The following is a 25,788-nucleotide window of genomic DNA, read 5'->3' as shown; positions in this document are numbered from 1 at the left end:
TGTATCAACCGGAACTGCTGTTCAGCAAATATTTCTAAAGCAAACAGTACTGCGCCCAAGTTCAAATATTTACATGTGTGAAGCGAGGGTGATATTAATCCAAGCTACTGAAGCTACATAGGGTTGCGATGGATGTAATGTAGTACACCACATCAAAGTGCTCAATTACTTCATATGGGCAGTTTAGCCTACCAAGATAAAATCACACTGGGCTCCAGTAATTTAGTCCAGCTTGAGATTTGTATACTTTGTGTGAGGGGCTGTGACACAAATATACATTTCTGTGGGCTGTCCTGCGTTGGTTCACGCAGAGTTTGCTTGAGGTCTCTCAGCTGCAGGCCCTGAAGGCATGAAGTCAGAAGTGCACAATTCAAACAGGGGAATCCAAACGACTCCCACCTCAATGTGCAGGCCATAGGCTACAATCGGGACATTGTGTTTGTGCATTCCAAGCCTTGTCATAATAAGTTCAATACATAGTGCACATTTGAAGCTTTTAAACACAGTTTCACATTGGCTGACAACAAATGCAGTACTTAGTAGCTGATTTGCATATAAAAGGTTTGACATGTGTCATGAAAAAAAATAAAAATGAGTTTTAATGGGCTTTTGTCAGCATGATCATAGCTCTTTTCCTCACAGAAGTAGCCTGACAAAACAAAGACCCGAGACAAATAGCAGAAAGAAGGAATCCGTTGATGAACTACGGGCTCTCAGATAGGCCTGTGAGTATTGATGCATTGACAGGCCTTTGTGAGAGTCTGTAAAGACGGATGATTTCATTACAGAGCGCTTTGTGTGTCTTGATTAACTGTGATAATAAAACAGATACGTGATCATTGCAACTAAAAAAGCTTTCATTTATGAAATAACAACAACAAAATAAACAAGGACTTTAAAGGCTCATGCCAGCTGGATTTTTTCCCACTATTTCTTAAAATCAACACACCCTGAATGGGAATCATAAAAAAAAATCCAAATAACAAAGACTCAATTCAAGGCATTCTTATTATTCTTACTCAAATCCAAGGTATTAACCAGGTTGATACTTCAGGGTTGTAAGTCAAACATATCTATTTATGTTTTGATAGTAAAAGAATATGTCCGGTCAGTATCCTCAATGCACATCCTGTTACCTCTCAGCTGCATTTGTCAACAAGACTCCACTGCACCGCCTCATCACAGGGTGATTGATTGGAGTGTTACCTGTTCATGATCTTGTTGAGGTATATGTTCACAGGATACCCACAGAGATTACCATGAACTCATCATGTGATTTTACAAAAGAAGGCCAACACCTTGTAGGGCGGATGGCAGGCTTTCTACTGGAGGAAATCCAAATTGATTATTTTAAAAGGTTGCACCCTTTTTTTAAGCACACATTAAATAGCCTGTTTACAGTAGCCTTGTATACACAGTTGGGCAGGAGCTGCTAGTCCATCACTGGAACTTTCCATATTTTTCCCTAAGGAGGATATACTTTACTCGGCTGCAAAGGTGTAACAAGGTAAGACATTTGATATATATGGAAGTTTGACTCAATGCTATGTCATTAGAATATCAGTGCAATATAACACATTTGTCCTTTATTTTTTCTTTCAGTTTTACCCGAGATAAAATTCTGTGTCTGTAGGAGTTTGACTGGGAAAATATGGGAAACGAGCAAGCAAAAGCTAAAGAGCGAGCAAAGGTAAAATTACAACAATTACAATTCAATCATTACAATGATTCCTTATTACTACAATTTATAACCGTGTTACCTCTGAAACAAAGTGGACATGGAAGTGTCCACATGAGTTCTAGTCAAAATAAGTGTTTCTGTTCAAATTAGCCCAATACAATTTTTTTAATGATGGAGCTAACACAGATTGTTTTTTTTTGTTAAATAATTTTTCATAGAGTTTGAAAAAATCAGAGAAGCATGGAAATGGATCAGTGAACGGCCTCTCCGCAAACATCACATCTAATGGATTGCAGGTTAATGGTGAGTGGAAAACTTACATTTCTTCTTGGTATTAAAAGTAACAGAAGTCTATTGGATATGTCAAAGTGTAACGCTAGTGATATTGCGTAATACAAACAAAAGCAGACACAAAGTTAGTATCTGTTACCCTGGAGCATCTGAGGATGCGATAATGTTCTACTTTATCTTTCTACATCACATCATTCTTTATGGGAAAAGATTCTGTTTCTGACGGACAAAATCAGCTGATCATCCCATGTTGGATTAGTCTTTTGGACTTTTATATGCTCTGTAAACACTGTGACTCCCAGCTGGACTATGCCTTGAGTCTCCTAATGTAAACTCTAGGCGTAGTCACAGACCATTGACAAGGAGCAACTATTTGACCAGTCACTGTGTGTTTTTGTAACTCAGGTGACACCGTAAGATTCCCACTTACCTTGAGTTTGTTTAAGAGTGGATGCTGACGCCAGCGTTGATAATACATTTTTACATGTTTACTTTATGGAATAATAACACTCAAATCAACATTGATATCAAGTGGTATGGCTTCTTGAGAAAAATAATTGTGAAAATTACAATCAGTAGTCCCAACAGTAACATCCTTCCCATACAAAGACCAAACTGTCCATGCTTAATCTTTGGCCAATATCTGAAAATGAGCAACTAGAAATACAAGTGTATCTGCCTTTATTTGGTTAAAGTTCCAATTAGGTTTGGTGACAGCTGGTTAAGGTCGTACAGTTTGGAATAGTTGGACCATCTGCCGACGTTTTTGTTCATGTTTTGATAACAGATTCTTCTTTTTGTCTGTTAAAGGTGGGAAAACATCTGTAGACCTCCTCACAGATACAACAGATTATGTAGTAATCGAAGCAGACTCTCTACCTGCTCCAGCTGGGACTCCAATTATTTCTGAAGTCCTGGAAACTGCCACCAAGACAGAGGAGGTCCTGGAAACAATGGACGAGAAGAAGGAGGTCTTGGAATCCATGAACGAGAAGAAGGAGGAGGTCTTGGAATCCATGAACGAGAAGAAGGAGGAGGTCTTGGAATCCATGAACGAGAAGAAGGAGGAGGTCCTGCAAACCTTGGACCAGAAGAAGGAGGTCCTCGAAGCCATGAACGAGAAGAAGGAGGAGGTTCTGGAAACCATGAACGAGAAGAAGGAGGAGGTTCTGGAAACCATGAACAAGAAGAAGGAGGCCCTGGAAAACACGGTACAGACAGAGGTCAAGAAAAGTAAAGAAAAACTCAATCTGTTTGGCAAAATGTTCAAAAAGAAAGCAGAACCTCCCGCTCCTCAGCCAGTTCCTGTCGAAGTTGAAACAGTTCAAGAAATAGTCACGCCAACTGAAGATGAAACAGATCAAAAAGCTCCAGAGGAAACTCCCCCTGCCACTGATCCAGAGCCGGTAGGTGTACTTTTAATGCTGTTCTGTGATACTCTATATTTCTTAGTCAACAAATCCCATGAAAATACAAATGACAGTAAAATTATCCTTTTTATTGTTTTACTTCCATCAGGTCTCCAATATAGCCTTCTAAATGTTATTCATCAATGCCCTAGAGGTCGATTGTTTCCCAAAAAAGGATGGTAGGGAATTCCAAAAGCACTGATTGAAGCGCTGTTGCATTGTTTATTTGGGTTTTTCGATGGAATTTGTTGAGAGCAAAACAAAGCTAACTAACTAATTTCTCCAGTGATAACAAGTGCATTTCAGTTGTTTTGTCAAGATTTCAACTTGTTCATCTCATTGTCTCTGTAACAATACCAGTTTTTTTTCGCGAAGTCTTCTGGAAAGCCAGCGTTGTTATCCCGAGATAACGAGATACATAAGTTGAGATCTCAATGAAACAACCGACTGTATTCACTGGAAAACTGGGTAAAATAAAAATGTATGGATGTATAGCCCCTTGCTTGAGTACTAAAACATCCTACCTGCCAAAGTTCCTGAAATCATTAAAAGTTAGATCACATGTCCTTTCACATTTCACAGAATATATACTTTTTATTTAGTAATAACTGAACACTAACTCTCACTCACTGTGAAGCCAACAATGAATATAGATATCTGCATGATGTGCAATAATGCACTGTAACACATACGACCTGCAACAGATACTACTTAACTAACAATTATTTGTTGTTGTTGTTGTAATTTGGTTTGTCTTTTGTCTTGTCTTTGGTTGTTTAATATTTGACAGCGTAATAATAAAAATAAAATTTCCCCAACCCCTTTAAATAAATAGTGCAAAATTAAAAAGAACAATTTACTAATCTAATGTAATCCAATAAAACAACACCACCAGCTGTAAGTATTATGCAGGACTTTTGCATGGCATTATAATTAAGTGATGAATGTGTGATCAAGCACATGGTTGTCTTACGTGTCCCAGTGACAAAACAAATATATTTTATCTTAACATAATTGTTGATTTTCGTGAAAAAGGAGTCCGGCCCAAGTGAACAAGAAGCTACCACCATGATCGTCGCTGAGCTCAGAGAAGAACTTGAATGTCAACATCTAATGGTTGAAACATCAACCCAAACGGACAGCAAAACTGAAGCACATAGATCAACGCAAACTGACTATGATGATACAACCAGCTATTGTTTTCCGGTGGAAGTTGCGATGGAGGCAGCAGCGATGGAAGAAGATTTTATGAGTGAGTACATTGTCATCATTGGTGAGGAAGCTGTTGAACAGACTGCAAATGCGGAGCCTGTGGTTTCCGAGATCATCATCGAAGAAGTGGTCATCATGGACGATAGCGTGTATGAGAATGTAGTCGTCAGAGCGGAGCGGGTTGAAGTAACTGAATCCATTACAGAAGGGGAAATAGCTGTAGAGGAAAACATTGAGGAAACCGTTCCATTGGAGGTCTCGTCCAGCCTTCAAATTGTCGTGACAGAATGTGTTGAGGCTTCTGGTTCTGAATCCACTCACGATGCTGATGTAAACACCCCAAAGCCAAGTGAACATGAAAACAATGGTCAAAAAGCTGAAGACATCTGGACTGATGTAGTACTGATGGAAGAAGAGCCAAGGATTTTGGTGATGGAACCCATTCTCAGGGTCATTTTTGAAGAACCAAATCCTGCACCTGAAACCCAACTCAAGCCTGTAGAAGAACCAACTTTCCCTCTTACAACAGGAATTCTAGTAGAAGCAGATTCCGCCTGTGAAGAGGTGGCTGCTGATGCTGTTGCATCTCTTGAAGATGTAACAGGAACAAGTGAACAAGAGGGACTTGTAAACAATATCATTGTGTCACCTTTTAATGGGCTCATCACCATTGAGGAATATCCTGAAGATACTCTAAATGCTCCTGAAGATGAAGTCAACCCTGAGTCCTATATAGAAGTAATCCCTACAGAGATAAGTATTGATGTTAGTCAAGATATGGTAGGGGAATTTGGACTAGAAACTGTTGCAGATGCTGAACCCAGCATTGTTGAAGACCATGATGACTTGATACCACAGGCTGCGATCGATGCCCTCGCTCTAGATTTTGTCTATATTGCCATCACACACCAGGAGTGTGCCGTAGATTATGGCATTGTCCTACAAGAAGAGTTGATTATTGCAACAACTTTTGTGTCTCTTTCTGGAGAAGAAGAATCAAACTTTGCCATTCCAGATGAGCAAAGTGAGACAATTATTGAGGAGATCATTGAAGAAGCTACAGGTGCTTTATCAATTGGAGTTGAAGCAATGCCACAAAGTGTGGAAGAAGACACCACTCTACAAGCTGAAAGCATAGAAAAACCCAAACAAATCCCAGAAGAAGAGACTCTGAGCCCTTGTGAAGAAGATCCAGCTGCTGAAAACATAATTGAGAAATCTGTGCATGAGCAAGCAGATGTGCCACAGATGCATGGTACTGAAGATCCTGAGCAGTGTGTCTCAGTCCAACAAGAACTTGTACAGGAGGACATCACTCCAATTTCATCTCATTTGGAGGATGTTGATGAAGAAACCGATCCACCCATTGAGGTTGCAGTGGAATGTATTGAACAACCATTGACCGAATTAAATCCTGTTGTTTCTGCAGAGCCTGCAGTGGAATCGGTTGTTGAAGCCATTTCAGAACAGCTGGAAGTAACAGACAACACAGCTGAGGAACCTGCAGATAGTCAAGCCAATTTTTCAGAAATGGAAACCACAGAGGCGTCAGGCCAGGCAGGAGTCGGAGAGGAGAACATCTCAAGCCCTAATGAAGACCAATCAAAGACTGAAATGCTTATGGTAGAGGTGGACAATGTACTAGAATCAGACGTTGAAGCTAATTCAGAGACGATTTACATAACTGAGAACATAGTAAGGGAGCCTGCAGATGATCAAGACGGTATGCCTCTGATGGATTCAAATAAAGAGTCTTGTGTTTCAACTGAAGAGAAACTGGATGAGGGGAATATTGCCACAATTGAAGCCCCTTTGGAAGAAGCCTGCAAAGAAACATCTGCTCCATCTTTGGTTAGTCTTGAATGCATGGAACAAATGGATTCAGACCATGTCATCTCTGAGGAGTCGGCTGAGGAGAGTTCAAGCTCTCTTGAGCAACAACCAATAACCAAAGGGCTCATTGTAAAAATTGAGGACACAAAGGAATCAGCGGTCATAGCTACCATCGAGAAGATTGAAGTTACAGAAAACATAGCTGTTGAACCTGTACTTGAGCAAGAAGATGTGCCACAGATGGATGCCAAAGAGGAAACTGTGCCTAATGTTTCAGTTCAAGAGGAACTTGTAGAGGAGATCATTGGCCCAGTTGAGGTGCCATTGGAAGATGCTCTTAAAGAATCTGTTTTTCCATCTGTTGTTGCAGTGGAATGTATTGAACTAACTGATTCAAATCCTGTCTTTTCTCCAGAGCCTTCAGACACTTGAGCAGGAACCGAAAACAGAAGACCTCCTGGTAACGGAAGACCGTCAAGACTCTGTAGTCCAAGTCATTTCGGAAAAGGTTGACATTACAGAACAAATAGAAGTAAAACAAGCAGATGTGCCATTGATGGATGTCGTTGATGAGTCTGAGCCTTGGGTTTCTGTCCAAGAGGTACTTGGTGAGGATGAAGTCGTCCCATTCGTTGTTTTAAACCCTGAAATTTCTAAGCTGGATTCATGTCATCTCAAGGGGAAACAAAAAACAGAGGGGATAATGGTAATTCATGAAATATCTGAAGCCTTGAACCCTAAAGATTCTCAAGCAGCCACTTTAGATGACAGTGTGGTAGAGTTTGTTGATGTCGTTCTTGAGACCATTGTTGAAGATATCATAAAAGAAGATGTCGCAGCAGAGTTATGGCAAGAGACCACTACAGAGATAGAGACCAAAGAGAACTCAACAGAGTCAACAGTGAACTCACAAAGTGCAGCAATGACTCAGGATACACGTTCAGACATGGAAGACTTACTTGTTCATCTGCAGTCAGTTTGTACATCAGTTGTTGCAGAATCAGAATACGGGCTCAGTGGTTTAGAAATGTCTTCAGTGGGACACAGTATTACTGTTAATATTCACGTCGTTCCAAAGGAAGTACTTCAGTAAAACGTTAAAAAAATGTTAACATTGTTTTTGTCTTAGAAACAGTCTACCTCTTTAGAATAGTTTTTCATCAATAATGCAACTGGATTGTAATATTTTTGAATAATGATACTTGCGTTTGTTTGTATTTATCATGTTCTCGAAGTTCACATGTACTGAAGCGTTTTCCAATAAAATCTAAAATGAAAACTTGAAAAAATCTCATTCCTTCATGATAGTTTGTACGAATGTTTCATCAGTACAAAATGAAAATTACTGCAGAGTATCAAGGCCACATTAAGAGAAAAAAAAAGAGATTGACGTCATGATACTTTGAGAGTAAGGTAATGATAGTACAAAAGTTATTGTGAGATCAAAGTTGTAATATTTTGATAATAAAGTCTTGATATTAAGAGAAAAACGTTGTAATTTAAGGCTAATGTTAGCCTATATGCTATGTTGAAGGATAATATCAGAAGAGCGGCCCTGCTAAAATAATGGACATGGAGCATCTTATGGAGTTATACTTTAGTTAAGGGTTCACAATGGACTGAATATATCCTCTTTTCAGTGCAGGCAGCCTGTTGCTCTTCTTATAATCCCCTGAAAAATAACATATAACGCTAACCAAAGCCAAAAATAATGACTTTAATCTCACAATATTTTGACTTTTTCCCAATATTTTTTTCTTCAATGTGGCCTCCGTCATAAAAATAGTACCTGCATTCAAAATAGAAAGACAATAAGAGAAGTAGAAGTAGTTATAATTTTAGTTTTAAAAAGGTTAATTCTTATCAGGCTACAGTGAAGGAAAATTTAAGCAAATGGGTTCTTTTCAAATGATCTTGAAATCATTGTTGGTCAATTGTTTTCTTAAACACATAAAACATATTTTTCATCCTAAGGACACAGCAAGGTATTTGGTTCTCCTCACATTTCTTTGGGCATAACTCTCACACATTGTTGAATATCAATGAGTGAGGGGTGGGACAGACACATTAATAAAAGGGTGATTGTTGACAATGCTGTGAGTAGGCAGAGGCATGGTTGGAATTGTGCTCCCATCTCAATGCTGCGATTAAGACACTCACTGCTTGCATATCAGCGCCGCTGCTCTAACATAATTCTTAAAGGCTAACTTTTTGTGATGGTGTATTAGGAGACAGCTAACGTAGGGCAAGAACCAGAGCCAGAACCAGAGTCATCACCAGAGCCGGAAAGTGTGACTCCAGACCCGAGTGCAGAGGAAGAAAAAGCTCCTGAACCAGAGACGGAAAACAGTGAACCTGAGGACAAGCAAGAGGAGAGTATCCCAGAAGAGAATCCAGTTATGAACTTCTTCAAAACACTAGTAAGTGGATACATTTCAAGTTCTGTTTATACGCACTTCATATTGTTAATTGCTGCTCTTGTTAAATTTGGCCGCTTTGGGGAAATTAATCAAACATTAGCCGCAATCAAAACTGTACAAACAAATGCACGCTTGAAATGAAGTAGGGGCAAACAAATACCAAAACAACAGAAAATGAGGAAAACATCTCCTTACAATTGCTTTTAACTGAAGCAAAGACATGCGCTAATATATATGAAGTGTTGATAACACTGATCATACATGTAGACAAGATGTGTTACAGTTATTTTTGTGTGTGTGTTTGTGTTTGATTTGTCTTATTTTATGTTGAGCTATGTGCCAAAAAGCGAGTTTTTTGGTAGTAAAGGTATCCATAACTCAAATCTGCGATGATGACCGAGGCCTGATGGAAAACGCACAACAAGCAGCTATTGTATTTCCTCTTCATCGTGCTGTCTTTTGGACTCGGGCCGTTTTAAAGAGTTACCATTGCCCTAGCCCCATGCTAATCAAGTCTTTGAACATGCGGGAATGTGGCGGCCTATTGTTCAACCCATAGTGTGAGCTCACAAGGGAGGCCTGTGCTGTTGGAAGTTGAGATTTGTGAAGATAGAGCGAGGGCAGGCCTACGCCATCTCCGGAGCACAATGGCTGTCACAATGACAGCGCATGTACTGTATGTGCTCTGTCAGGGACCTCAGTGTGCACTCTGTGGGGCCTCAGTTAGTGTATTATAAAGGCCTATGTCTGCATTTATGAAAGGCTTCTGTTTTATCTAAGTAAGTATTTTTCTCTCCCTGTTACATCAGCTATACAAGCGGAATCTTTCACACTGCAGCTTCATCATTTAAAAATAACATAACAAGCCACATTTGATGAAGCTTTTTCTTCTTATTTCCTTGAAGTCGGTTAATGTTTTCTTCTCTTGTTGCACAGGTGACTCCCACTAAAACGACCAAAAAGGAAACAGCTGCTCCTGCTGCTGCTAAAGATCAGGTAATCTTATTTAATAAAGCTTTATCTAACACTAAAATACACTGTTACATGCGTTTGGCACCATGGCTTTGATATTGTTGTTTGACCAGCTTTCATTATCCGTCAGTATATCACGCTTATTTTGATTTATAAGGCTGTTTATGTGAATTATTGAAGCTCAGGTTTGATTACTGATATACTGAATATTGCAGGTTTTGTACATGCACACAGTTTTTGTTGATTGCTTACATCCATTTCTGTTCAGTCCTGTTTGTGGTTGAATCAAGGATGTCTTCAGTTACAATTTCATTTGGAACAACAAAACAGCAATTTTAGTCCATGCACACGAGCTATAGTAAGGCATGCGAGCTGCAGGGCTGCCCAGGGTGAACCGACTCGCCATTAAGAACAGCATGAACTGATTTATGTATTATGAATAAAGTTGCTTATTGACAAATTTATCTCAGGCGTGTGATGATGCATTTGTTGCAGAGGGGGTTGCATTGCCATATCACACTATGCTAATATATTTTTTTTGCTTCATTTCCCTAACTGCATTTTTTTCTGTTGCTTATTAGCCCCCAAAGGAGAGCCAACCAGCTGCAACCACTACTGTGAGCACATTGCCTATAAAGTTACAGATCTTGCAGTGAAAGTAAAACTTTACTGGACACTGTTGTCTTCAGTTAACTTCTAAGAAATGTTGCTTTATTTGCCAGTTTTGCATTTTGCATACTAACTCCACTGGTAATACTTTATTGATGCCTGCAGTTATTATCTCACATATAATTTTCACTGTGTATCTTTAAAAGTTGATGTTAGTCTGGGTGTATGTCATAGCAACACATTGTTTTAATACCCGCTCTCTCCTGAATAGGTTGCACAAGTATCTGAACCGCCCGCAGCATCCAAAGGAATGTCTATCCCACCGCCACCTCCTCCAGAGCCACCAAAAATGGAATTTAAAGCCGAACCAGCAGCCAAACCTGTCAAATCCTCACCGAAAGTGGAACCAAAGGCTGCTGCAAAAGAACCTGAGCCCGCAAAGGGAAAATCAGCCAAAGATGCGCTGAGCAAATTCTTCCTTCCAAAGGTAAAAAAAGAAAAACAGCAAACTGGAGAAAGCAGATTATTCATATAGACTTTTGAGTTCATGTTCCACTGTGTTTGTTTCCATGAAGTAGTGTGAAACATGATGTATGTGAATTTGAGGTACTGCTAGGTTTCAAGGCACCAAAAGGCAAGGGTGCTTCAAGTGGAGCCAAAGCCTCGGCCAAGCCTGCAGCAGGGGTACGGTAGATTATCGTATTCTAAAACTGACCGTCGCTCATCCCGTTACTAACTGCACAAGAGCTGTTTGTCTGGAAGTGGCAGAAACTGAACAATTTCCCTTTGTCGTAAAATAATTGGGTTTTTGCAATATTAATGTGACTTTGACCAAAAGATATCTTTGGGGAAAAAATCTTATTAGTACCACTGTTTCTTCCACAGTCCACAGTCTATTCCCATTTGTGATTCATTGCATTACAAAAATAATTGCTTGACATTTTGGGAAGTAAACCTTTTGGCTTTGCCTTGAGTCTGATGAGAATCAATACCACTCTATTTTCTGTACTAGAGCTGGAAGGTAATTAGCCTAGCTTAGCATAGACATTAGGAAAAGGGTAAACTAGCTAACCTTGGTGATCCCTGAACATCTCTACATTTGATAAACATATTTGTTTCATTTATGTTGCCCGTTTGTTCATGTAAGTTGTTCATGTAAGTTAGACAGGAAACCATAGGAGGCTCAAGGAAGTCCCTGCACCGAGCCGTTAATAACTGACAAATTGTTGCAGTAGATGATTGCTTAATTTTAAGCTGTGCAGGTGATATTGTGCATCTGCAGAGGCGGTTCTAGATCCTGTTGGGGCTCTAGGCACAAGATTCACGGTGACCCCTCCAATCAGTATTACTGACTGTTATGTCATAAACAATTAAAAAAAAAATTATATATATATATATATATATATATAGATATGAAGAACTTTAAAACCCTTAATTTTCCTTCAGTGACTTTCATCGACAAATTTAGGTTTTACCATCAATAATTCATTCGTCATTTAGCGGCCCACAGAGAGTGAGTGCTGTCAGATGGGGCCCTATTAAGGAGGTTTCCCACTGTCATTGAAAGAACATTTAGAGCCGCTGCTATGGTTGAGAGTTCCCCAACTGACCTGGGGCCCGAAGCAGTTGCCTGCCTTGGCTATTGACAAGCAGTGCCTATATGTGAACTTTGGATTAAATCTGGCTAGCTGTTTCCTTCTGCTTCCAATTTTTATGCTATGCTAAGCTAAGATAATCGACCCCTTGCGTTAGGCCCATACTCAGCCCACAAACAGAGAATGGTATTGACCGTCTCATCTCTCTCTCTCATCGACCAATCATGTGATTATTCCCAAAATCATCAAACAGATTCTAACATGCTGAGAAATTGCATAATCAGAACCTCTCTTTGTAAAGGACATTTCTTATCTGTCTTTTTGGCTTTTACTAACATTAACGCTTCCTTCACTGTCCTGCAGACAAGCAAGAACCCACCAGAGCCAACAGTAGAGGTAGATGCACAACCAGTTGTGGAAGTCAAGGTAAACTAGAAAAAAAATGCTGGACGTCCTGAGCTCTTTTCAGGGAATTATGAGAATTAATGCACATTTGAAACAGTTGTTTAAAGTTATCATTTGAAAGATACCAGCCGTGTACATAACAGATGTGTACACACAATCATATACATTGAATTTCAGCATCTTAATTTACATCTCTTTAGAGTAAACAGTAGTTTTGATCCATAGGAGTCACCAGTGGAGGAGCCAGAGCCAGTTGTAGAAGTTCAGGTAAATCAAAGGAGAGCTCTTAATCATGGGGTCTTATCTTTTTCAGGGAGCGGGATAATCCTCTGATCCTGTGATTCAGATCATAATTAGTATGCTCAATCTTCAGAGAGTTTGATATGAATGTGGGGTTGACATAGTTGCTTTGATTTTTTTTTAACGATTACATTGAATTGCAGCATTTTCATGTTGCCTTTTTAATTTGCATCTCTTGAGAACATAACAAAGTAGTTTTGCTCTGCAGGAGACACCAGTGGAGGTGCCTGAGCCCGTTGTAGAAGTCCAGGTAAATCAAAGAAGAGCTCTCAATCCTGGGGTTTTTCGTCTTTTTAGGGAGCGGAATAATCCTCTGATCCTGTGTTTTATAAAAACCAATATGTTCTGATGTCTGATTAATTTTGCATCTGCTCAGAGTGAAAATATTGTTGAACCTCCTGAGACAGCGGAGGAGGTGGCACAGCCGGCTGTAGAGGACAGTCAGCAGGTAAATCAGCGGGAAGTGCTGAAGAATATTAATTCTTAATTTTCTTCTCTCTACAGGCCCCTCTGACATGATGTTGTACAAGATGAACCAAATATTATGCTGAACAGATATAACCTCTCATTCATTCCAGACTGCACATGTGAAATTTTGGCATTTGCAGTTTGAGAAAAAAAAAAAAAAAAAATTCATTTATTGGTTCCATCATGACAGACGAGTCAGCTCGTGATTTATTACCTTTCTCGAGAACTTGAAACGATGGGGAAGCAAATAATGTTCTTCCCTGCAGATTGTTGAAGATGTGGAGGTACCACAAGCAGAGGTAGAAACTGAGGTAAATTAAAGGACTTCCACATTTTGGGAAATATAGTAAACTTACCTGACTTCTCGCTGATAACAAAATGAGAAAACAAGTACACTCATATCTGCCTGTAAGTACGAGGCGACAGTTTACACCCGGTAAGCTAAACTTAGCATTCAAACTGGAAACAGGTTGAAAGTTAGCTCTGCCGGAAGATAACTAAATCTGCCTGCTAGCGCTTCAAAAGCTTGCTAATTAACATGCTTTAACCCATAAACCCAGAGCTTTTTGGTTGAACTTTTCCATTTGGCTTTAAAACTAAGAATAAAAACAAGAAAAAGAACATGTTAGGTGGTGATATTACCCAAACACAGGCTACTTTCCCTGTTTCCATTCTTTGAGCTAAGCTAAGCTAAACGTCTCCTGTCTCATTTTTAAGGTTTGACATTGGATCAGCTGTTTTATCTTTTGGAAGTAGACAAATTAGTTTATTTCCCAAAGTGTTGAAATACTCATTTAAGGTCATGTACTTTCTTTTTTTTCGGACAATGGCATTCTTGACTTTTGTGCATGACGGTGTGGGTTTCTTGGCTCTTAAAGGGACCGGTTCTTATCAGGTTTGTTGGCCTCTTTTCCTGCTCTGAGCATGAATTACTTTTTTTTTATGACTTACTTCTTCTTTCACTTCTCAGGTGGCAGCTCCATGCCCTCACTCTGTCAGCTCCAATGACGGCCATGCTTTAAACCCCCTAAAGAGATCATGATTTGCATTTTCTTCTTCTCCGATCTTTTGATAAAAGAAGGTGGATCCCTCGAAAGCCGGTACTCTGGAGGCTGCTGCGAAACCGGAACCGCCGCCGCCTGTTCAGGAAGAGAAGAAACCAGCCGCAAAATCAGCTTTCCTGTCTTTCTTCAAGCCTAAAGTAAGCACCATTTATTGGTCTCTACAATGTCTAAGATTCTGAGCATGAATTGTGATTGCATTACTAAACAGACAGTAACAGATGAATGTGAATTTGAGGTACTGTTAGACAACATGACCACAAAAGTCCAGGCAGCCTCCACAAGTGGAGTTCGGTTCCTCAGGAGAACAACTGGAGTGGTAAATATAGAAAGATTCTGGCTTGAGATCATCTCAGCTGCTTATTTAACCGGCGTTATTTCATTTAATACATCTGGTTTCCAACCTGCTCTAAAACCACTTTGTTGGCTGAAGTGCTTCTATGATTATCCCTCATAATGTCGTTGTCACACTTGATCCTAACTTCCTGGTTGGTACACCTTAATATTTTTTTCAAGTTTTAAATCTGATCATCACAAAGTCCATCTGCACTGAGTGGAGAGGTACGGAAGCCCTAATGGACAAGAATCAAAACATTTTATTTACTCCGTTTTCTGTGGTAACGAGTTATTCTCCTTTTCTGTTTCAAGATCTCAACTTAATTATTTTGTATCTCCAGAGTTGCAAAAGCACAAAACAAACATATTAAACCTTAAAGGCTTTATATGTTATTTTTTGATCCAGCAGATGTCGCCATTGAACACCAGCATGAAACCAAAACAACTCGCGCTACATTGTTGTGTTAGCATGCTAATGCTAGCGAACTTTATTATGCTCGTATCGTCACACTGCATGTAAATTTACCTGAAATGAGCGTGATCTAGAAACACAGTGAAGCAGTGAGTACAGTATGTTATTCTTACTGTTTTCTCTAGTCCCTCAATTAAACAACTTTTATATGCCAGGGGATGAGCCGGCCGTCCTGGCGATGTAAACAAGTTGAAGCTAGGCTAGGAAAGCTCTGAAAATATCACAGACAGTGGGACTCGGGTGTTACACCCATTGTAGACAGTCATGACTCACAGAGTTATTTTCAGAGGATATACTTGATTTATATTATATTTAAGTGTGAAAAATCACATATAAAGACTTTAAATATGGTCTAAACTGACCTTATCATTATTGTGTGCAATGGCAGCATAAGCATTAGCATGTCGTGGTCTGGCCATCACAGTGACCAGCCTATTATTTTGTTTTCTAGATCGCCAGAAAATCATCGTGTAATCTTCAGACAACAAGCTTTGTTGTCTGAAGATAACGAGATAAATATAATCTGTTATAGTGGGAAAACACGCTTTGTTATCCCGAGCACATGAAAATAAGTTAAGATCTCATGAAATCAACTGACGTTAAGTCATTGTCAAGTGAAAAGTAGTGTTGTTATCTCCAGGTACTGAGTTCAATTAGCTGAGTCCTTGAGATAACAACCAGAGATTTCTTGTCATCATTGGAAAACCAAGTAAATCAAATGTATGGATGTTTGTCCTCTTCGGGCTTCCGTAGAGAGGAAGAGGCGTGGGCCAGACATTTGAGCCACTCCAGGAACAGGAATAATTCAGTTTTTCATTCACAACACTTTCAGGCTGACTCCAAGAAGGCGACCCCTGCCCCCGCTGCAGCAGCAGCAGAAGCAGCTCAGACAACTAAAGCCAAAGAGGAGCCCAAAGCAGCGGTCAAAGAGGCGGTCGTAGAAAACAAACCAGCTTCAGGAGACTCCCCGGCTGGAGACGACGCCGCCAATGTGCCCGCCAAACTGGAGAAGAGAAACTCCATCCACAAGTTCTTTAAACATCTGGTAAGGAGAGCATTATTTACCCCCACCTCACAGTGCCAGCTCTGCAGATATCATGTTTGTTCACAATGTCTCCACTAGATGGCAGCAGCAACTTGTGAAGCAATTAAAGGTGTGGGCTCTTTTTCCACAGTGCAGTGCACCTCAAGACACAAACAGGGTGTTGTTCTGCACATGCTGGTTTAAAGCAGAGGTGGAAAGAATACAAGAATATTGTACTCAAGCAAAAGTAAAGTTACTGTGATTAAAATGGACTTAAGTAGGAGTAAAGTTACTTCTAGAAATCTACTCAGTGTAATTGATTTAAAGTTTATTCAAATTACTGATTGGTAACCTTTCAGACCTGAGGGGGAGGAGCCGAACCTGAACTATGATCTTTCCTCTTGTGCAGTGCAAAAACAACAAGATAATATGGATTTCTTACCAGGTTGTTGAATTACATGCACACCTTTAATAAAGTGCAATGTAATGTGGAGTCTTCCTGTCGCTATGTGATACTGACTGTCATGTGGTAGAACAAGCCAAACTACTATTCAACTAAGTACACTAAAAGAAATGACTTAATTATAGTCACAAGAGTAAATGTAACTCTGGTTTGAAGTAAATATATGATTGCAAGGAATGCAGTTTACAGAAATAGGGCAACGAAATAGGAAAACAACAAGTTAGAAATGAGTCACCACAACCTGAAGACCACTGCATCAAGTAGACTTGACCTACTGCACTTCATGATATTGATGATGAAGATGGTAGGATGGTTTTGATGCTGATTAGTACTCTCAAGAACGGCTGTCCATGTTGTTGTTCATGACGATATATTAACTTTAATTATAAAAGAAGAAAAAAGCTGCTCTACCTGTCAGCAGCTGCGTCCAATCAGACGTCAGAACAGCTTTGTTAATTTGCATGTACTGACGTTGTTTCCTCCTCTCTAGATCCCTGCTTGTGTTGTACTTATGCTGCATTCAGGTGCTGCTCGGGGGGGGGGGGGGGTTGGGTCGTTCTTCCGACTTCAGTGTGTTCACGTGATTTCAGTACGGAAAGTCTGAATGCCGTCGAACTGTTAAAAGTTATATTTGAGCAAAAAGTTGATGTGAATTATTAAAAAAGTATGTTAACATTAACAAAACATATTTTGCCCCCTATGTGATGACTATTGAAGTCAGGCAACTAATTATTTTCTGAGTTTCCGACTCGTTGTTCCGACTTGAGCGGGTGTACATGTGCATTTTACATCTCGGAAACTCGTTTTTCCCATTGTGTCCGACACCACATGAATGCACCATTACTCTCTGATGCTTCTCGCTTTGGATTAAAGCATCTGCTAAATGAATTGTAGATTTTGTTTGGGGGGGCTTTTTGTGCCTTTATTCAAGAGACAGGAGAGTGGATAGAGTCGGGAATCAGGGAGAGAGAGAGAGTGGGGAATGAGCCTCAGGAAAAGAGCCACAGGTTGGACTCGAACCCGGGCCGCCCGCCTGGAGGACCACAGCCTCCATACATGGGGTGTGCGCACCAACCACTGCGCCACCAGCGCCCCATGAATTGTAGATTTGAAGATGCAAATTAGTATATTTTGCTCTGTATATATGTTCAGATTGTTTTTCACTAATAACAGAAAAGAGCCTCAAAGTGGTTTCATGTTCACTAAACGTTTCTCTTTCTTGTTTCAGGGTCAGAAACGTGGCTCTACAGATGCCGGAGTCCAGACGGAGCCAGCCGTCGCTGCAGCAGCTGAGAAGGCCAAATGAAACCAAAAGCAACACGAAAGTCTCCCTGTACAGACTCCCTCTCTCTCTCTCTCCTTCTCTTTCTCAATCTTTTACCCCTCTCTCTCTCTCTCTTATCTCCCTTTCCTCTCCTATCTCTAACTACATTTTCTTTTCTTTTTTTTTGCTACACTTAAGAAGTCATATTTCAAAAGAGTGACGTGTCTGGAAGGATTAAAGCAAGTGTGAGAAAGAGTAGGAGGTGTTTGTGGTGGAAGTTAAGAAATGGCAAGGTCGTTGAGATAAATATATATATTTTTTGTTATATAGATGTCTTGACAAATATAGCGATGTGAGTGTGAAACCTTTTTTTTTTTTTTTTTTAAGAGACATTTAATGTGACTTATCTCTGTTCCCACCACCTGACCTTCTGTAAACCGGGCGTATGTTATAGACAGAACCATGCTTTGCTTTGAGCAGATTAATATGTCAAAAACATTGAAGAACACAATGTTATAAAGGTTTTATTTTTACAATATGAACCAGAAATATCACACAGAAGGTGTCAATGCAAAGGATAATATATAATGATAATGAAGAAGTACTTTAATGTATATAACATTTAAATACAACGAGCACATTTCTATAACAAACTGCACTTACAGATTTTTTTTTTTAACTTTATCTAAGCTCCATGTAAAACTAAAGCACATAACATGTCATGTATTGGGCCATGTGGGAAAAAATCTCAATCTTTACTGCTCTGCGGGGACCTGATTGTAAAGTGTTCACGATAACAAATGTGTCTGAAGGTGGCAGAATGGTGTCTTTGTGCAAATGTGTCCTTGTGGTACGTTTTCGCAGTTCTCATAAATCACAGTCGATTAGCTTTTAATTTGGTCGCAGCACTTTGTGTCGTGTCGTTTTCATGGAAGTGTCTCAAGTCATTTTCTGTTTTTTGGCGTATGTGCAATTAATACCGTGCTTCTGTTTGCACTATAAGTATGTATGTATGCATAACATCGGCTCTCTCGAAGACAATAAATATGTTCAACATTTGTTTGCTCTTCATTTTAGCACACTACATTCAGAGTCGCACCATCAATAACTTCAAGTCTCAATTTCTAAATCTACCTCTGCAGCTGCTGACGCTCACCATATTATTGTGATTCATTTTTTCAGAGTATCGATGGCTTTTGTAATTGGAAACATGAAGAAAACGTGACAAAATCTGCCATGAAATCATGAAAACCAGAAATATGTCCATAATAATATTTGATCACTGGTATATGTTGAGTTAAATTTGAGACATTATTGACTGTAATCGTTTTTTGTATGCTACAATTTGGCCCTCTGGCAGTGAGAATTAAATGAATGTGGCCCTTGCTGTGAACGAAGTTGCCCATCACTGATCCAGCAGATATCGCCCTGCATGAAACCAAAACAACTCGCGCTGCATTGTTGTGTTAGCATGCTAATGCTAGCGATCTTTATTATGCTGGTATCTTCACACTGCATGTAAATTTACCTGAAATGAGCGTGATCTAGAAACACAGTTAAGCAGTGAGTACAGTATGTTATTCTTCTTTTCTCTAGTCCCTCAATTAAACAACTTTTAAACTGTTATTATCTGTCGGCGTGCTGTCCATAACTGTACTGTGAAGTGGAAAAGAATTTCCCCCTGGGGACAATAAAGTAAAGTCTAAAGTCTAAAGTCTAAAGTCTAAATGCGAGGGGAGGAGCCTGCCTGCCGTCCTGGCGATGTAAACATGCTATAGCTACGGCTTGGAAAGCATCACAGACAGACTCTGGTGTCAGACCCATTGTAGACAGTCATGACTCACAGAGTAATTTTCAGAGGATATACTTGATTTCTTCTAGTGAAAATTCGCATATAAAGCCTTTAATCTTCAGATCCCTATAAAGAGACATCAATATTCAATTAAGACTGTTTAATACACCTTTTAAAAACTCCTCCCAAAGGTGTAGACAGCAAACTATTGGGCGTAACATGTGAGTCACACTTTTGCTATCTTGGGTGTAGAAGCGAATAGTTTAGACCTTACTCATCTGGTACACAAGTAAAGTGACAGTTTTTCTGACAGACAGCGCTGCAGCACAGGCCTTTATCTGGAACAGTGGAAGTCTGCTTGATATCACCATTGAAAAACTCATTTGCATTTTTGAGAGACACCTTAGGGATAAAAGATGTAGAACAAGATCTAAGGAACAGTACGTTCCAGGTAAAGTAAGCCCCCTCAAATCTTCTTTTACCGTTTATGATGTAATTTCTTTTGATGGATGGCGCAGTGTGAAGTCCCTGGAAGGATGTGTTTTAGATAGGTATAGCGTCTGAAGACCCCCCCCCCCATTCACCCACCATTAAGTGATGAGTCGTGGCCCCTGAAGGCATAACTCACACCGCTCCTTTGTTATCAATGAGGCACACGCCCTCCATAATAGGTATGATCGTTTTAAATCGTGCATTAAAGTAATTGCCGTGGCACTAAAGGAGAAGAAGTGAAGTATTGCTTGTAATGTATAAGACATGTGGTCCGCTGTCTGCTCTTTTCTCCTGAGGAAAGCTTTAAATTGAGATGCAGTGTGACGGGGTTTTTTTTTGCAGAACATATTCATAGTATGTGTGAAGGTTTTATGTTCATTTCCAAATATAAAATCATGAGAAATGCTTCATAATACTACCCATAAATTAAACCTTAACCCCCCCACCTCCACTGACTCTCAACCCTAGTTATTAGTTGCTTCACTTTCTTTTAAATAAAACCCCTTTGCACAGCTTTGTGTCTGAGTTACATGACAAGACTAAAGGAAATGATGCAGACATGCGTTACATGACAGCCACATGTCCCTGCATGCAATATGTGAGCGCTGTGCCAGAATTATGTCAGCTTCTTAAGACTAGACTTGTCTGTGCGGTTATGAAATCAATAAAATCTTCATGAGGGCTCGTTGATTTTTCTGCAAGGGACCAACTCTGAGGCTTATGAGAAAAATAATCAGTTATAGGTACGGGGGAAAAAAACTGTAAAAACTGCACAAGATGTGCTCGAGCAGCGTGTTGCAGCAGTTCATCCCAGGACAATGCCTGCGATTGTGTGAATGCACTGAGCTCAGAGGGGGTGGAACAAGGGCACAGTGGGCAGGGAGGCCTGACAGGAGGCCTGCTGTCAGCATTAATGTGCATCACGGCCCTGCATGCGCGCCGCTAACAGGTCTGCTCTGTGGGGGAAACATGAGGGTGAAACAATCTGCAGGGACCAGCGAGAAGACACAGCGAATCACATATTCTTGATCTAATAACACAAATCAATACCAGTGATCTTTTTCTCTGCAGTCAGTTTGAACAGCTAGAGGGTGAATCAGCAGGTCCTGCAGGCGCTACATGTGTGTGTGTGTGTGTGTGTGTGTGTGTGTGTGTGTGTGTGTGTGTGTGTGTGTGTGTGTGTGTGTGTGTGTGTGTGTAAGGGAGGCATTCTGATGCAGATGCTCTCCAGTGATATTGAGGGTCTGTTTTTTTGTGACTCTTTCAGGGTAATGTTACATCCTGCTGCAGGGACAAAAGGCCTCTGCGGTGTGACACTTCAAATCCTATAAATGTCTTTGGGAACAAATGCTAAATTGCTTCTGTTCTTTGACACTCAAATCACATCTTAATGGTCATAGTTTAACCTCAAATGAAAGATAACATAATCTATGTTTTTAGAAAAGGTTTGACTTTGAAAATAATTACTGGGCTAAATCATTTCAGATTAAATGTTTATTTGTATACTTTGCTTGGTTCCTGAAAATACAATCATGTAAAGCTCAGAGAGAGTATGTTGATGGTAAATATAAGTCAAATTGAATCACTGATGCTTACAACAAATATGAACATGATGTTATCAGAATCAGAATCAGAAATACCAGGTTATTAACACCAGGTGGAAATTTGGAAATTGTTATTATCATCATCATTGATTTGTTTTAGATGATAAATGTAAGTTTTAAACCCTGTGTTCTGAGAAAATCTGTACAAGAATGGTGGTACTCACCTTTTTAATATGTGATAACGCATGTGCCATGACAGTTAACCAGCTGTCTTGGCTTTGATCCCTATGACATTTAAAATTTTCTAAAAACAATTTTTCCAACATTCGACTATTTGTGTTATTTTCAATCAAATACGATGTTTCATTGTTTAGCAAGTCATTACTCTCAGTTTTTACTCACATTTTACACAAAGTCCAAACTTAGTAAGAAACAGGGTTGTATTTAAAGGAGACAAAATTACTAATACAGGCATTAATTAATCTAAAAATTACTCAACAAAGATAACATCAAAAAGTGAAGAAAAGAAGAAAAATAAAAACCTAATTTATGTTGTCTTACCCTGCAATTGAATGCCGAAGGGAATTATTTAAGGAACTATCTTGAAGTTTTGTTTTGTGTCTGCGTTGTTTATTTATATATATATATATATATATATATATATATATATATATATATATATATTATTTATTTAATTTTTTTTCTTAATTTACTTAATTAATTTATTATTTCCCCTGTCTTCTTGCTCCTTGTCCTAGTATGCATGAGTGTGAATGAGACTCCTGGGTAAGCTACTGTGGAAACAGGCTACCTCCGGAGTGGGAATAGGATTCCTGACTCGGTGGGTGGGTATGGGGTTAACTGGGTTGGGCGAGAGAAGGCAGGAATGGGGTTTATAAAAGATGATCACAGTACAGTGTCAACTCTTATGCCAACTGTAAGTTATCTTATCATCTGTGCAAACCAATAAAAAGAAGAAGAAAAAAAGAAAAAAAGAAATAAGGTTAGGCATGAGGTGAAAGTCCCAACTACTGACTTAGAGTGCACTATACTAGGGCTGCACAATGAATCACAATTTCATTGTTATCGCAATCTGAATTTTCACATTAAACACATCGCAAAAAAAAAAAAAAAATGAAGGAAAAACAAATTGTTTCTTTTTTTAATGTCTGTATTTCTTGTTCTTGTCGTGTTATGAGTTGTAATTTCACCCAGGTAATTTGGTAATTTGATATTGAGTTATTTAAGTCACTGAGGAATTTAGCCTAAAGAAGCAACAACATAAAAACATCATATAGAGGGACTTGCACTGACAGAAGCCCGCTGCATTCTCTTAAACCCAAAATATTTCAAACTTGTGCAGAAGCAGTTAAGGTCATTCTTTCTGTGACTGATAAAATGTCTCTGGTGATCAACAACACAACAGCTGGTTGCACTGAATAAACATAACCGTCTCGTGGTGAGAAAAGGAGATTATATATTATCAGTGTGTGTGCCTCAGGAGCGACACTGGGATTATGAAAGAAAGCAGGCTGTGAATCTGCAGGAGAACAATGCAGTCAGCTGCTCCTGACACGTCAGGACAAAAAGAAGTCTTTCCCCATCCGCCCATCCTGTTCCTATCAGGCTGTCTGTCTCCTGCATACATTATCATCCACTCAGGAGTTGGATTTTTTGAAACTTGGTCTTTAATTAGAATTCATTGACTGCAGACATACGTATGATATTTTTTAAAGGAACAATCCGAGGCATTGAGGAGGATGCAGGATTTTTGGAGGAGAAATTAAATTAGCATAAATACAACAATGGGACGAAGTTAATGAAATCAGTTGGAAGTAAACAATGTTTGCCCACTTGTTGCTGTCACACAGGATGGAGATTCAGTAACAGCAGTAAAAGGAATACTTGTGATTTCCACCTAGATATGGATAATGTTGACGGTGATATCATGTTATGTTTTAACTAAAGAGGACATGTTATCCCCCTTTTCCACCTTTTCAAACAGTCCCCAGAGGAGGTTTGTGACCGTGTATAAACCAGCTCTCTCAGAACACTCTGTTTTAGTGTGTGTGTCTCAGTAGACACTCAGGTTACCCAAATATATGTTCAAAAACACTGTAAAAGTGGATTTTGTATAATACGTCCCCTTTAAGTACAAATCTGAGGTACTTTAAAAAGGTGCACTATGGAAATTTATAGTGAAAATTAAAAGTTGGAGAATTGAAACAATTCCATGTTACAGTTTCTGAACTGAAAACACAAACTTCACTCAAAGAAAACAATGAGTCCCTGGACTGGAGCTAAACGCTACCAGGAGAGATAGGGTTTCACTGTTGTGATCCCACCACCATAACATCTCGCCTAGCATTTTATCTTCAGTGTTTCAGGGACCAAATTTTCCTCTGAGGACAGTTTGTGTATAGAGTTATGAACAAATACCACAGAATCTGTATATTTCTCCAACTTTCAAAAGTCTCTACCAAAACCTCAAAACGTTAAAGTCTCAATACAGTATTTCTTCTGTTACTTTCTTCTATAAATATTAAGCACAATATTTCCCTTTTTATGTCACAAAATAAATCACAGAGCTATAGAAAAAGTTACAAATAAAACCTGTGATACTTTTCATTTCCGACATATTGCTGTGCAAAGGTTTAACTATATAAAAGTATATAAAGAAGTCAACATGTGTGCCATCTCCACCACCTCTCAGATCATCTTATCTCAGCATCCTTTCCATCCACACGCTCCAACTACAACTGCTTTTGACGCTTTTGACCCTGTGGGGGCCCTGAGCAGCTCCTTCAGCAGCAGACTCAGACACCCACCCTGCAAGACAGAGCGATACCGCAGGTCGTTCATCCCATCTGCCGTCAGATTGTTTAATCAGACTGTTTAACAACATCACCACCTCATGCTACTCACTGTGTGTGTTTTGTCAATAACAAGTTACTGTGTAATTTTACATTTACATTATTGTATTTTTTTTTTACATTATTGTATTTTTTTTACATCATTGTATTGTATTGTGTAATTTCACATTTACATTATTGTATTTTTTTTACATTATTGTATTTTTTTTACATTTTTGTATTTTTTATTTTTATTTAAATGACGTAAATATGTTTGATCTGTTTCTTAACTTCTATTTTTATTTTTTATAAGTATATTCCCGTCCCCTGTTTTTCTGGAGCTGCTGTAATGCACAAATTTCCCCCACGGGGGATCAATAAAGTTTATCTTTATCTTTAGCCCCCCACTCTCTGGAATCAGCTCGCACAAACAATCAGATCTGCAGAATCTTTGGACCGTTTCAAGAAGCATCTAAAAACTCACCTTTACAGACAAGCCTTCATGTAACACCCAAAACCTTTTTTTTGTGTGTTTTCCTGATCTTAACTTTGCCTTGTTTGACTTTGTGATTTATTTATGTACATTTTCTCACTGTATGATTTGTTTGATTGCTTTTAATTGTTAAGCAGATTGTGACTGGGTGCTATATAAAGAAAGCTTGACTTAAATGCGGCATACAAGTTAAGTCATCAGTTATAATATTTCACTCATGATGTAAAAATTATATTTCTTATTTCTGCACTTTTTTCCCCTATTCAAATTCTGTATTAAGTCTACTTTGAGCACAACTGATAAGTAATACGTGTGAGCTTTTACCCAAAATATCTTGCTATTAAAGCCCTTTTTGCAAAAGGTCAAATTTTCCAGATTCATGTTGCTACTTTTACTTTCTTCTGTGAGTAACTTCTCCAACTCCTGCTCACATTTTCTTATTTTTTTTGTGTAATCTCATCATTCTGAGGCATCACACTGCTCCTGCAGATTGATCGCCTTTCACGGAGCCTTTGTGGCCGCAGAACAAAAGGAAATGAGCGGGAGGCCTCGATGTGTCACATGTGGTGCCTTTGATTAACATACTAGACCTGTTTGTGTAACAGGATCTCAGGGTGAAGGAAGAATACCCAAAATCTGATTCACACTATTCTGAGTGGGGGAAAATTAAAATGTTTAGATTTAGGGGCAGCACATTTAAGTGATTGACTTTTAATCATGCAAATGCAGGGGAAACCCCACACTTTATTATATGTACACTATTATCTACTAAGTCCTAATTTGATATGATTTGTAATTAT

The 25,788-nt window shown here is 39.2% G+C and overlaps 1 protein-coding gene across 16 annotated transcripts; it reads left to right on the top strand.

Annotated features, from left to right (window-relative positions):
• The first annotated feature begins 1,245 nt into the window (after nucleotides 1-1,245).
• Nucleotides 1,246-18,873, top strand: bcas1 (brain enriched myelin associated protein 1). 16 transcript variants are annotated; one of them, XM_065961299.1, is made up of 17 exons: nucleotides 1,247-1,507; nucleotides 1,603-1,690; nucleotides 1,900-1,984; nucleotides 2,783-3,378; nucleotides 8,655-8,846; nucleotides 9,783-9,842; nucleotides 10,400-10,435; nucleotides 10,699-10,914; nucleotides 12,386-12,448; nucleotides 12,653-12,694; nucleotides 12,936-12,977; nucleotides 13,104-13,175; nucleotides 13,462-13,494; nucleotides 14,274-14,396; nucleotides 14,495-14,575; nucleotides 15,897-16,109; nucleotides 17,780-18,873. In XM_065961299.1, exons 2-17 carry the CDS (start codon nucleotides 1,652-1,654, stop codon nucleotides 17,855-17,857), a joined length of 1,971 nt encoding a protein of 656 aa, XP_065817371.1. In that variant the 5' UTR covers nucleotides 1,247-1,507; nucleotides 1,603-1,651; the 3' UTR covers nucleotides 17,858-18,873. The 16 variants fall into 16 exon arrangements, with proteins under 16 accessions (XP_065817372.1, XP_065817371.1, XP_020506542.2 ...); XM_020650886.3 differs by having other exon boundaries at nucleotides 13,462-13,506; XM_065961300.1 differs by lacking the exon at nucleotides 10,400-10,435 and having other exon boundaries at nucleotides 1,246-1,507; nucleotides 13,462-13,506.
• Nucleotides 18,874-25,788: the final 6,915 nt, after the last annotated feature.

Source organism: Labrus bergylta, chromosome 12 (genome assembly GCF_963930695.1).
Source record: "Labrus bergylta chromosome 12, fLabBer1.1, whole genome shotgun sequence".
Taxonomy (NCBI): Eukaryota; Metazoa; Chordata; class Actinopteri; order Labriformes; family Labridae; genus Labrus; species Labrus bergylta.
The sequence above is the reverse complement of the archived record's forward strand: the minus strand, read 5'-3'. Positions and strand labels throughout refer to the sequence as shown.